At 45.6% G+C, this 12,528-nt stretch overlaps 1 protein-coding gene across 5 annotated transcripts in view; it reads right to left on the reverse strand.

The window, feature by feature from the left end:
- Positions 1-12,528, reverse strand: part of EVC (EvC ciliary complex subunit 1) — a 115,430-nt gene that overhangs the window by 57,811 nt on the left and 45,091 nt on the right. For all 5 annotated transcript variants that reach the window (XM_006017027.2, XM_025195390.1, XM_025195376.1 and 2 more), the window contains one exon: positions 10,080-10,178. In XM_006017027.2, the coding sequence (XP_006017089.1) occupies positions 10,080-10,178 (99 nt within the window). The remainder of the gene's footprint in view (positions 1-10,079; positions 10,179-12,528) is intronic.

A 12,528-nucleotide genomic window follows, 5' to 3' on the forward strand; every position in this document is an offset into this window, starting at 1 on the left:
TTTGAAACACATAAGGGGATCAGCTTGTACAGGCTGATTGACCCAGTTTGGCTCAGATGTGCCCTAATGAACTGAATGCTGGCCCATATGGGTGTCAGCTGGACACCCAGCTGGATTCAGAAGTATTCTGTTGACCTGTGTGCTTGTGTCTGACTGCAGTTTATTGTTGCTCTGATGAACTGATTCCTGGCATGTGACGGTGTCAGCCTGTCCATGCTGATCAACTCAGCTGGGTCAGGCATGTCACGTTAATCTGTGTGTGTTTGTGCGTATGACTGATTTGGTGACTAGAGGAACCCAGCTGCATTGAAACTGAGTCCTGCAAGATAGCTCCATTGGGGGTGAGGACTTGCAGAAGGGAGATATACAGCTCCGTATAGAAACACAAGTAACACAAGCAGTACATTGATAGAATTACCAAAACCCGAGAAACGTATCCCTAATAAATGAGCACACCCCACGGTGATGGGTAAATCTGGTAACAGCATCTCGGATGAAGTCCATCCAGTCCTGCTGACTTATAAATGTCTAGCTTTGGTATTGCACCTGCTCAGCATCCACAGTGGGGAGGCTGCTATTCCCAGCATGCCCCCTATGAACCTCATCTCACTTGTCTTTCCCCTTGGTCTAGTGAACTATGGATGCAAGTGGGCATTCAGGAGTTCAGTTTTGTCTTGAATGTCAGTTACCAGCTGTCCCGAGCTGTTAAGTAGGGGTCCCACACTTCCATTTGTTTTCCTTCTACTGCCTAAATACTTAAAGTAGGACTTCTTATTGTCCTTGACTCCCGTGGCTAACCTAAACTCAGTCACTGCCTTGGCTTTCCTGATCATTTCTCTACAAGTGCTGGCCACTAATGTATAGTCCTCCTTGAGGACCGTCCCTAGCTTCCACTGTGTGTATACCTCTTTTTTCTTTTTTAAGAGGATCAAAATGTCTCTATTAAGCCAGGAGGGCTGGCCAGCTCTTCTGCTACCTTTCCTCTTTCCAGAACAGTTTGCTTTTGTGCTTTGAAGATCATATCCTTGAGCAACGACCATTCTTTGTGCACCCCATTCACCTTCCCTTCCTGGTCCCGCATCACCTCCCCTACTAATGCTCTGAGCCTGTTGAAGTCAGCATTTTTGAAGTCCAGGACAATCCTGTTGGTCTATTTGTTGACCTTGTGGCGGATGGTGAACCTGATAATTTCACTGTCGCTGCCACCCAGGTTATCCTCCATGTTCAAGCCACGCACCAGATCATCTCCTTTGGCCAAGACCAAGTCTAGGAGAGCGTCACCTCTGGTTGGTCCTTGCACTCCTCAATCACTGTCAGGAAACTGAGCAAATGATCAAACTCATCAGGGAAGATCAACAGCAAATAGGTAGAGCCCTTTTCTCCCCAGCACCACCTGGGGTGACAAGGAACAATGGTAATAAGCTGATGGAGAATAGGTTTAAGTTAGAGATCAGAAGGCAGTTTTTTACAGTTAGGGTGGCCAAAATCTGGAATCAACTTCCCAGGGAAGTGGTCCTCGCCCCTACCTTGGGCAAATTCAAGAGAAGGTTGGATGATCACCTGTCTGGGGTCTTGTGAACCCAGCATTCATTCCTGCCTGTGGCAGGGGGGGGGGCTAGATGATCTGTTCAGGTCCCTCCTGACAGGGGGTCAGGCTAGATGACCTGTTCAGGTCCCTCCTGACCCTAGCTACTATGAAACTACTATGAAACTCTCTGATCTAGCCAGGTGTTCCTCTCAATCTATGTCCAGGTAACTGAAGTCTCCCATGACAACAAAGTCCCTTGTACTCATGGCCTCTGTCAGTTCTCGAGAGAACTCCAGATCTAGCTCCTCCCCTTGGTTCAGTGGCCTATAGTAAACGCCTGCAGTTAGGTTTCTCTCACTTCGCCATGTATGGAGTTATACACAAATATCAGTCCATACATGGACTTGCATATTCTGGTATAAGAGAATGTTGGCTTCCACACTTTTTATCTCCTGTTTATCCTATATCCTTTCCTAAGCAACATAACTGAATCAATCAATCAAACAAAACAATGTTCCCCCTCCCATCATTGGAAACACCAAACCCTGTTTTTGTTTAAATTCACACCCTAATTTACACGAGACTTTTTTTAGTAGAGGTGCACTGATACATTGGTGCATATCGTATCGGCACCGATAAAAGGAAAAGAGACATTATTGGTAATTGGCTTTTTATGGCTGATGTAGCTGATAATGTCGCTGATAAATGCCATGTGCACGTACGCAGTCGCAGCTTGGAGAGCAGCGCCTGGCTGGTAAGCCTGTTGGGGGGAAGGAGCAGGGAGAGGAAAGGGGCATGTGGGGGGTAGATTGAGGCCCCCATGATGAGTGGGGCTGGGGCAGATGCTGCCCTGCCAGGGCTCAGCATGGGACAGCTCATTTGGAGGGTATGGGGGAGGGGCAGCTCCTGCCGCTGCACATGCCCCCATGCCTCCCCAGGGGTGTACGCAGCAATGGAAACCGCCCCCCCCTGCACCCCCAGACTAGCTGCTTAGCTTCGTCCATGCTCCACCTCAACTGGGCAGTGCCTGCCCCAGCCCCAGTCCCTCTCCTCCCTTACCATGGGAACCTCCATCTGCCCCTTCCTACACCCCTTCCCCCAATAGAATTACCAGCCAGACTCTGCTCTCCAAGCTGCCTGGCTGCATATCAGCAATCAGATTGGTATCAGCCAATTATGGCTTGTTAAAAATCGGCCACTGGTATGAGCCCAAAAAACTTTATCAGCGCACCCCTACTTTTTGCCATAAACTCTTGAGTACAGATATATAAATATACTACAAGTGAAACCTTAACAAATCTATTCATGATGCACTAATCTAAACTGAATATAGTTCACTCTCCTATGGAGCTATAGAAATAACACAGCAAAAAATGGTAAAATCTCAAGTGCTTATAATTTTAGCAAGTAAGGTGGTCCAATACCTAAGAAAGACTGCTTTTTTCTACCCATAGCTCCATTTAATATGTACTTTTTTCCTATTATTTGTCTTATTAAAGATTGCTGTATAACAGGGGTTGTCAACCGGGAGTATGCATACCCCCAGGGGTACTTGGGAAGGCCCCAGTGGGGATGCGCGGGGGGGAGGGGACAGAGTACTGCCACCCACCACCCCATGCCACCGCCTCCCAGGGCCGGGGGTGGGGAGGGTGAGGGCAGCGGTGCCCCTCTGTGGGCTGCACAGGTACCACCCCGCAATCCCCGCTCTGTGTCCGGCCGCCAGGGGTGCACTTAAAAAAGGTTGAGAATCCCTGCTGTATAACATTGGCTGTTTCACCAGGGGTAGAAAAATATCTCCTGAATATATGCAATGGACAAGCTTGAGATTAGGAAATATGCATCAAATGTGGCCATTCAGCATCTTGGCTCATAGAACTGCATGAGACAGGATAGGGAAGGAAAATGTTAGTAAGAATTTTCAGGTTGGTTTAAAAAAAAGCCCAGGGCATCTAGCCAGAGAGAAGCAAGTGACTATATCAGATCTGGAAGCCGTGTCATATTCTGGATGAAGAAGAATAGTACTTTGAGCTAAAAATGTCAGCTGAGTTGCCTTCTGTCAAGATTTGGAGGTAATCTGCAACTACAGAATGGTGAATTTTCTAGGAGCTGGAGAACTGATAAGTGGAGGAAAAGTGTACACATGGCATTGGCAACAGTACTAACAGCAGTGTTACAGAAATGTTTCACATGCAATTGACTGTTAAGACACTGAAGAATTATATCTTCAGGGAGAGCTTCAACATCTGGTGAGGTAGATAAAAATCTGTTTTACAAATAAGGAAAGCTGAGCCTCTGATTAACAAGAAGTAACTAAATTTAAGCAACAAATCAATGTCAAAACCAGGCTTAGACCAAACCCAGGTATTTTGGTTCTAATTCCTATGCCTAATCTTTTAGCTCTAACTTCCTCTTAGTCCTTTCAAACTCAATCCCAGGCCAAAACATTCATTAGTGATTTTTAATTTTGGGTCATCTCAAATTTAATGCCTAAATTTAGTTGAATAATGGATGCATGGCTTAAATGCTTAGTTTACTTTTTACAAATTATTTATGGAGGATATAATAGTTATCTCATATCCTCATCTATTTAGCACCTCATTTTTAGCTCATCATTTGAAGTCCATCACGACAGCAGAAAAGTTCTGCATCCCATTCCCCATGCTCCAACTGACCATAATCACTCACTAACCCATCACAAGGTTTAGTTGATGTTTTTAAATCAGTTTTATGGATTTACTTGTGTATACACAAAAAATCTACTCAACACATACACACCCACACTAAGCTGACAGACTGACATTTTCCTGTATTTATCTCAAGGCCTGACAATTATTTATTGTAGAACAGTACTACCAACAACTGAAATCAAGGGTTTGGGACTGTACAAATAATTAGTAAAGAGACCAATGTAGCTCTGATTAGCTTCCAGTCTTTACAAGATGAAAAAAAGAGAAAAACTCAAAACAAACAGCTGGAGGAAGACATGGAAGAGCAAAGTAAATGTTATAGGAGAAACATCCCCCATAGACAAGTGAATTCAACTGATGAACTGAACTGACCTGCTCTTCAATCCCCCGGCAGTTCATTCAGTCACATGCTCCCCTTTCATGACATTCTGGGTATGTCTATAGGGCTTCCTTCCTGATCCTGGGTTCACTGCTATTAAGAAAAGCTCCACCCATTCATTGTCACTGTGGCACATCAATGATCAGCAATCAGGTGGTGTGGACATCTTGGACGTAGCCATGAGAGGCTCAGAGAAGACTTAAGTGCAGGTGTGGGGCCCACATTTACTTAGCCCAATTACTGGTTCCTGATGCTCCCAGTGGAAGTCAATAGGCAGGGCATATTTTGCTGGACCTCGGATCTGGAGGGAGCCCTATTGACATGCCATTATTTGCTCACTGACACAAATCAGGTGTAACTCTCTTGAATCAGGTGTAACTCTAATGAACCTGCATTGCCACAAGATTGCAAAAGAGGAGAATCTAGTCCATGACTAATGCCTGTGGTTAGTTTGCCCATACACTTCTAGTGCCAAATCCTTTCCCAGTTTGCTATAAGAGATTAGAGTTTCACTCACCACTGACCTTCAAGCCACCACAATGTTACTAGGATGTTGGTATCTGTGATAAAATATGTACAGCAGCAGCCTGGAATAGGTTTATGAAGAACCTAATAATTACCTCCTGCTTATGACCAAGCAATTACTTCAAAACAGCTGTTAGAAAAGATTGACCCCTCACCCACACATCAGGCACAGTGTGAGTAGGCGGTATATGGAAGTTTGCAAATCTTACAGAAGAGTGCTGTATGCAGCCTAAGGAGCAGTGAAGTAGCAAGTTTTTTGTTATTTAATACAGAAGTGGAACCCAAGGAAGAAAGTAAGCCTGGCTTCTCTGATCTTTCCTCTCTGAGAATGCGCAGTGATCCCTGTAGCAGTAAAGGGGCTAAGGGCTAGTAAAGCCCAGACTGGGGAGAAACCCAGGATTAGATGCACAGATTTCTAGAGTTTGCAGACTGAATTATGTGTCTAAATCTGGATCCCTACTACATAGATGAGGTTTCAGGAGGAGGTTCCTGATGAAGCAGTGGAAGGGCTGCAGCCTGGCACATTCAACGTAGGTGTGTGCCCAAATCTTTCCTTGAAAGAAGGGACAGGTGTTGGGAGTATGTCTCAAGCAGGAAACAGCACCAGATGACATTATCCAATTCAGTATAGCAATTCCTGTGGAGTTCTTTGTAGAGATGTGGTGCTATCTGATTAGAGCCAGTTTTGACAGTGGCTTTGCATCTCAAGAGGACTGTTAACAACTTAATTAAGAGATGCTAGAGGTCCCTTCCAACTCTGTGATTCTATGACCATTGCATTATACTTGTTCAACTTCTGTGAATGTAGTTAAGCTTTGCTTTCTGGTGTGATTCAAATAAAAGAAGAGGGTTTGTTGGCTCCAAATCTAGCATGAAAATTCTTTTCCTTCGATCTTCTCTAGTAAAATATTTGTAATTAAAAAATGTAGCAGATTAACTGAACAACAGACACTGACTTTACTTTCATCTTGCTTGTTCATGTTTCCAGCATCGCCTTTGTTTCTATAAAGAAATATGGTTTCAGGCAGTATCCAAAAGTACAAATTTTTCTTCAAATTGCCAAGGACTGTCTCAAAGTTAAGAAATCTAGCACAGAATGGGCAAAAATATGGCCTGCAGGCCAGATTTGCCCCACCAAGGGTGGGTCTCTCAGTCCTACCTAGCCTAGGCACAGGAAGCAACCCAGGCTATGGTGTGTGTGGCTGGTTCAACTAGCACCGGGTGCACAGCAGGGCTGAGATAGTGTGGCAGCCAAACTCACTTCCTGGTGGCAGTGGCTCCTTCTGTCTGCCCCTGCCAGCGTTACCACCACCACTGGACCCAGCTACACTGCCTAGGCACCCCGGCCCTTCCACCCCACACCTACCACAGGGAGTGGGATTCACGTGGGCAGGGCATGCAGCCAGGCAGATGGGGTAGGGCTGGGGGTGGGTGGGAAGTAGTGCCTGGGAGCAGGCTGGGTGGGCAGAGCCAAGATCATGGAGCAGGATCGCAGGGCGGTAATAATGCAGAGCCAGGGCCCAGGGCAGAGCCACAATCTGTTGCCTGCATACCCCCGTGATAGATGCCAATTCTACAGATGGGGGTGCGGGGAGTATATCACGGCTCTGCTCTGGGCCTCAGTCCCACACTGTCACTGGCCTGCAATCCCAGCCTCCTTTGCCTGTCCCACTCCTGGATGCCGCTCCCTGCACACCCGCAGCCCATCCCATCTGCCCGGACACGTACCCTGCCTGCATGGGTGTTTGCCAGTCTTTTTGGAGAACCTATGATTGCTGGGTGGTAACAGCTGGGGCCTGGGGTGGAGCTGTGATCCTCTTACCATATGTCCCTGCCCATGGAACCGATGTCAATCACAGGGACATGCAGGGAGTGGATTGTGACTTTGCCCTAGGCCCTGACCCTAGCCCTGTGATGTTACCACCCCACAGTCCCAGCCCCAGCCCTTCCTACCCACCCTGTTCTTGGATGCTGTTCCCCGCCTGCCTGTGGTCCCATCCGATCCGCCTGGCTAAGTGGAGCAGTGCCACTTGGAGAGCTTTGGTGAGCTGTTGTGTTGGGGTGGGGGATGCTGACCTGGCCCATGACAGCTCACCGAACTCCTTAAATGGCCCTCTGGCCCAAATAATTTTCCACCCCTGGCCTAGCACCACAATATGTTTGTGTGCACATTGCTTTCAAAGGTGTGACTATACCCTGTGTACCTAATCTAGCTAGTTTGGGCACCGATAACGATGTGAGCTGACTGGGTGGATAGTTACCCAAGTTCCTGGGTAGGTTTTATATCCCATGGTAAGTAAGCTCCATGCTGTTACCACTACCATGTTTTCAAGAATAGGAGAGTAGGTTTTGTGTGATACTGTTTTCTCCTCAGAAAACTGAGTGAGTGAATGCAGTCCTGACCTTGGCATGCACACTAAAATTGAAAGGTAAAGCACTCTGAACCACATGATTTAAACAGACACCGAGGAAACTGCAAAGGGAATGTAATTTTCTGAGAATAATTCCTTCCTTTGGTAGCAATTCTGCCTTTTTATGCCCCTGGCAACACATACATCTTGTAATAGCTACTCTTCCCTTCCTCGGCTGCTGAGCAGTTCTATTTTACTTCAATAGAGTTATACTGACTTGCATCAGATCAGGCCCATTGGTGTGTGTGTGCGCGCACAAGCTTTCTGGAGAGTACAAATAAGTTTTTTTTTTGTACCCAGCCAATGCACCTTGAAAAGCTGCTATTGTAACGCGTGTTTAGTTTCTTGAATCTAAATTCTTATTAGATATCACCAAATCACTTGTGGCAGTTTTGTAAGACTGGTTAGTCTTTACTCAGAAAAGCCCAGAATTGAAATGGCAGGTGCAATATGTAATAGGCTAGGACTGAATGTTCTAGCAAAGCTCTTTGGGACCTCACATACAGTGTTTCTGTCAGCCCAGTAATTTTAGAAAAGTTCAATTCACCCAAACACTTAATGGAACAGAGCTTGGTCAATAACAAGGCTAGAGGAAATAGGATTTTAACTGGGTCTTAATGTCCATGATGCAGTTTCCAATAACAGAGACCAATACAACTTCTGTAAATAAAGTGGGATCGTGCAGGAGACAAATGTTTGGCTTCTACAGACTTCAAACAAAATGGGGGAAAAAGTTGAAAATTCCTGTCCAGAGATCACCTATAATGCATAGTACTATCATATACATTTTCTTCCTGTTAAAATGTAACTTTCCAAACCAATTTACCCTTTTCTAAATCAATAGTGTGTTCCCCAAACACTAAAAAAACCCCATTAATACACAATCATGCCTTAAGTACAGTGACACCAGGCAGGCCTTTTTTTCTGTCCCCGTTCCCCCCTCAAAACTTTATCCAACCTTGTTGGAGAAAAATGCATATGGCAATAAAGTCTTCCAATAAAGCAGAATAAATGCAGTCAGATAACTAGCATTTACTTAGACACCCACATCCAGATGCTGATCTGATATGGATTACAAACAGTCACAACACACCAAGATGGTCATGATTAATCATGACAAATAGCCTGTCAGGCTAGAAATAATCACTTTCAGCTCAAATAAAGGTCACTGCTTCTGCTACAATTAGCTACAATTTCAGCCTTCAGGTAGTGATAACATCTATTACACACACAGAAAACATTTAATAAGGAAAGAAGTGACAAAGCACAAAACTTTTTACCAATTGCAACAATTTCCAATTTGGCATGACTAAGAACTACAAAACATACTTCTAGTAAGGGTATGATTTTATATCCCTGAAGCAACACAGTCAATTTAGTAGAATAAGCTCTCTCTAGCACTTATATCTCTACGAGTTAACTGTGAAGCCTGACTATTTCCTTGCAGTTCTCTTCTGAGGATCATTCTAGAATGGCATAGTTCTCTCTGAGAAGGAGGGCTGAGGCATATGGGGCATTTATACATGTGCTCTGGGGCAGGGAGGGTGGGGGGAGACACTTTAATTAGAGTGGCTCTAGAAGCTGCTCTAATTAAAGTGCCCAGAGCATCTTGTATATCAGCATCCGCATGCTTAAAAATGGTGGCGGGGGCACTTAACTAAAGCTTGCTCAATGAGCTTTTAGTTAAAAGTGCCCCCGCCGCCATTTTTAAGGGCAGAGATGCTGATACATGAGACACTGGAGTCTGGAGCATGATAATTACCAAGCTCCAGCAGACTCAATTAATCGAGTCTGCTCTGAAGTATTTTAATTACAGTGCATCGGAGCAGCCTTGCTGCTCGCGTATGGGTGTCCATGATGTCTTCCTCCTTTTATTGCCTGTATGTGGCATCACTGCCTACCTGCTGTCTAGGCTGCCGGGAAAACTACAGGGGTCCCTATGCTGACAGTGGCCATCTCGCCTACCCCACCTACTCAATAACTGCAAGCTACAAGAATGCTAGCAAGGTTTGTAAGAGTGTCAGGATGGTGTGGCAAGATGGTCCACCATGGCATGAGCAGTTCTCATTTGATAGACTGTGAAAATGAAATTCAGAGCGTGTAAGACTATAGGTTAGTATGTAGTTAATATTAGATTTTCTACTTTGGAAACTGTGAAGGTAAACTCTTTGTAGTAGATTCATAAAGGTGTGTAGTCACTTCAGGGAGGAACATTTTGCAGGTCTAAATAAGGAATGTTCTCCTTTTTTACCATTATATAAATGTTTAGCAGATGAATCATTAAGTTCTTTCTGTTGCACTTGGAATCCCATGTCTGTGACACAACAGGTGGAGAACAAGATCACTTTTTTGCTTCTGACCTCCAGGACTTGAACCCCACTTCTCCTAAGGTGAAAGACTAATTTTCTCACATTTTGGTACTACAATCTCTCCCCTTTAAAATGGTCTTAACACCGTATCTTAAGAAACTTGTTAGATACCCACTCACGATGTATAACTGGATCAGCAGATTCAGACTTCTACTAAGTGGAAGAAAACGTAAGCATCACCTTATGGAGATCTACAACAGCCTCAGTGCTTTCACGGTTGTCCACTTCTTCCAGATTCCACCGTGTCTGTCTCTGCTTCTCTAGCAATTCATGGTAAGCCTAAGGGAAGTATACAAGACAAGATAAAGCCAAAACCCCAGTTGACATGAAAAGACATTAGAAGATAAAGGATGCTTTTTGACTGCACCAAAGCCACCGAAACTGTAAAAACTAACAGAAAAAAACCATGCATGTTGTCTTACCTGAGTGACAGGAGAAGTCGAGGGCACTGACGTGATTTGAAGTGATACTGGTTATTAAAATATACTTAGAGGGGCATTGTTCATTTTGCTTGGACATCTTAATTTGGGCGTCTCCTAACTTCCAACTTTATTTTACAAACTTAACATAACTAGCCTATTATCGAATTACATATGGTGTAGGAGAGAAGTTAATAATTAGAGTTGAAAATTGTTTCTCTGCATATGAAGGTCGCACTTCATATCAGATAGGACACTAAGGGCGTGTCCAGATGAGCCCGCATGTGCCTCTTGCTGCATCTCAAAGTAGTTTGAGATGTGGCAAGAGGCATGTTGGGAACAAAAAAACTTTCCCTGCGCTGCATATTTGCAGCAGGGGCTCAAAATTAGATACCTGGATATCCAGGTATGACACCCCCCCCCCCCCCCCCCCCCCCCAACCAAGCCAGGTCATTCCAGCCTGCAGCCTGAACAGGAAAAAGGTGGAGCAGGGCACAGTCCAGGACCATGGAGATGCTTTGGTAGCTGACCAGACAGTCTTTATGCCTGTCCTTTGCCCTGATGCAACCTGGACCTGGGCTCTGTTCCAGGTAAGCTTCCGGGGGGAGGGAGGGCACCTGCCCTCCCCACACAGGGACCATATGCCCCCTGTAGAGCCCCAGGCCCCCTGCACGGCCCACATCTCACTGGCAGCAGCAGCGGCTACTTGGGTGCTTGGGGCCTCCTGGCACAGTCTCCTGTGCAGCACAGGGCAGTGCAGCTTGGCCCTGGCCGCCTGGCACCCAGTGCTGCCTGTGCCACATCATGTAGGCCTGGCCCAGTGTGGCGTGGTGCCATGTGCCTTTGAGCAGCTCTGGGCCACTCACGCTGTCACCTGGGGCCCCATGCCACTCACGGGGACTGCCTGTCACACCAGGCCAGGTCCTGCGGGCATGGAAGCTGCATGAAGGTACATGGTATCGCACAGTGCTGGGCCAGGCCTGCGCCATATGACACAGGCAGTGCCAGGTGCCAGGCAGGGTAGGAGTGAAGGAATACAAATTTCTAAAATGTAGAATGCCTGAATGTTGCTGCGTAGGATGCCATTACTAAGTGCTTTATTATTTTTTTTAAAACCTTGATTATTTTTTTAAGAGATTCTCCTTGTATGAATAGCAAAAACCAGCTTCCTATTTCTAGGGCTGCTGATGGATGTAATGTTAAAGTAAAGGTGTGATGGGATCTGATGCAGATCCCAACAATCCTGCCGTACCACATGTGCATGGATGGAGACACAACTGGGGGATCCTGCATAAGATCCCACTAAACCAAGCTTGGCTCCCAGCTGGCTGAGCACAGGATGAGCTCCTGCAACTGGAAGCCCTCTCAGCTGGCCTGAGTTCCAGCTGGGGGAGTGCACCATGATGACCAATCAGCTGACAGGGCTCCTACCTGGGGTGGGCATGGTGTGCTCCCTTAGCTGGGAGCCCTGATCACCTGAGAGGACTCCCAGCCTCTGGAGCATGCAGGAGTCTTGAAAGGCTCCTGTGTGCTCCAGAGGCTGGGTGCCAGCCACATGTTCAATTAAAGGTACGATAAGAACGAACTGCACAGTTATTACACAAAATATGTACAATTATATATTTTGTATTATAACCTTGTGGCTTGTTCCTTTTTTATTATGCCATTAATTGATTAAATGCATGGCCAGACCTACACTTAAGGAGTGATTAATCAGTCTAGTAGCCATGAATATATACACATTTACCCTATTATAGGAAAACTTAACAGGCCATAACAACACAATAAGGGTCACTCATAGTATCATGTTCAGTTTGGAAGATCACAGATATGATGGGACATCATACTTCACTGAAACTGAACTGGTTCCAGACTTCAGATGTTTCAGAGAATACTAAACAATATATCAACATCTGGAGCAGGGGCAGGCAGAGGTCCTGTTTGTGACTGGGTCTTCCTAGCAGTACAGACAAAAAACCACAGCAACCTGGTATCTTTACTACCCACACAGAGGGTGTGTCTACATGTTCATTAATGCCCTTTTGCTACTGCACACTAAATGTAGTACCTCTAATGTTAGGTACTAAATAAATGCACATTAGATTGCCCTAATGTGCAGTAGCAACAGCGTACGCTTTTTTCAGTGATGCCTAATATGCAGTAGCCTAACTTTAGGGTATTAGCATGGCTTTTAACGTAATGCTCTAATG

The sequence above is a fragment of the Alligator sinensis genome, unplaced genomic scaffold, assembly GCF_000455745.1.
Source record: "Alligator sinensis unplaced genomic scaffold, ASM45574v1 scaffold421_1, whole genome shotgun sequence".
In the NCBI taxonomy this organism is placed as follows: domain Eukaryota; kingdom Metazoa; phylum Chordata; order Crocodylia; family Alligatoridae; genus Alligator; species Alligator sinensis.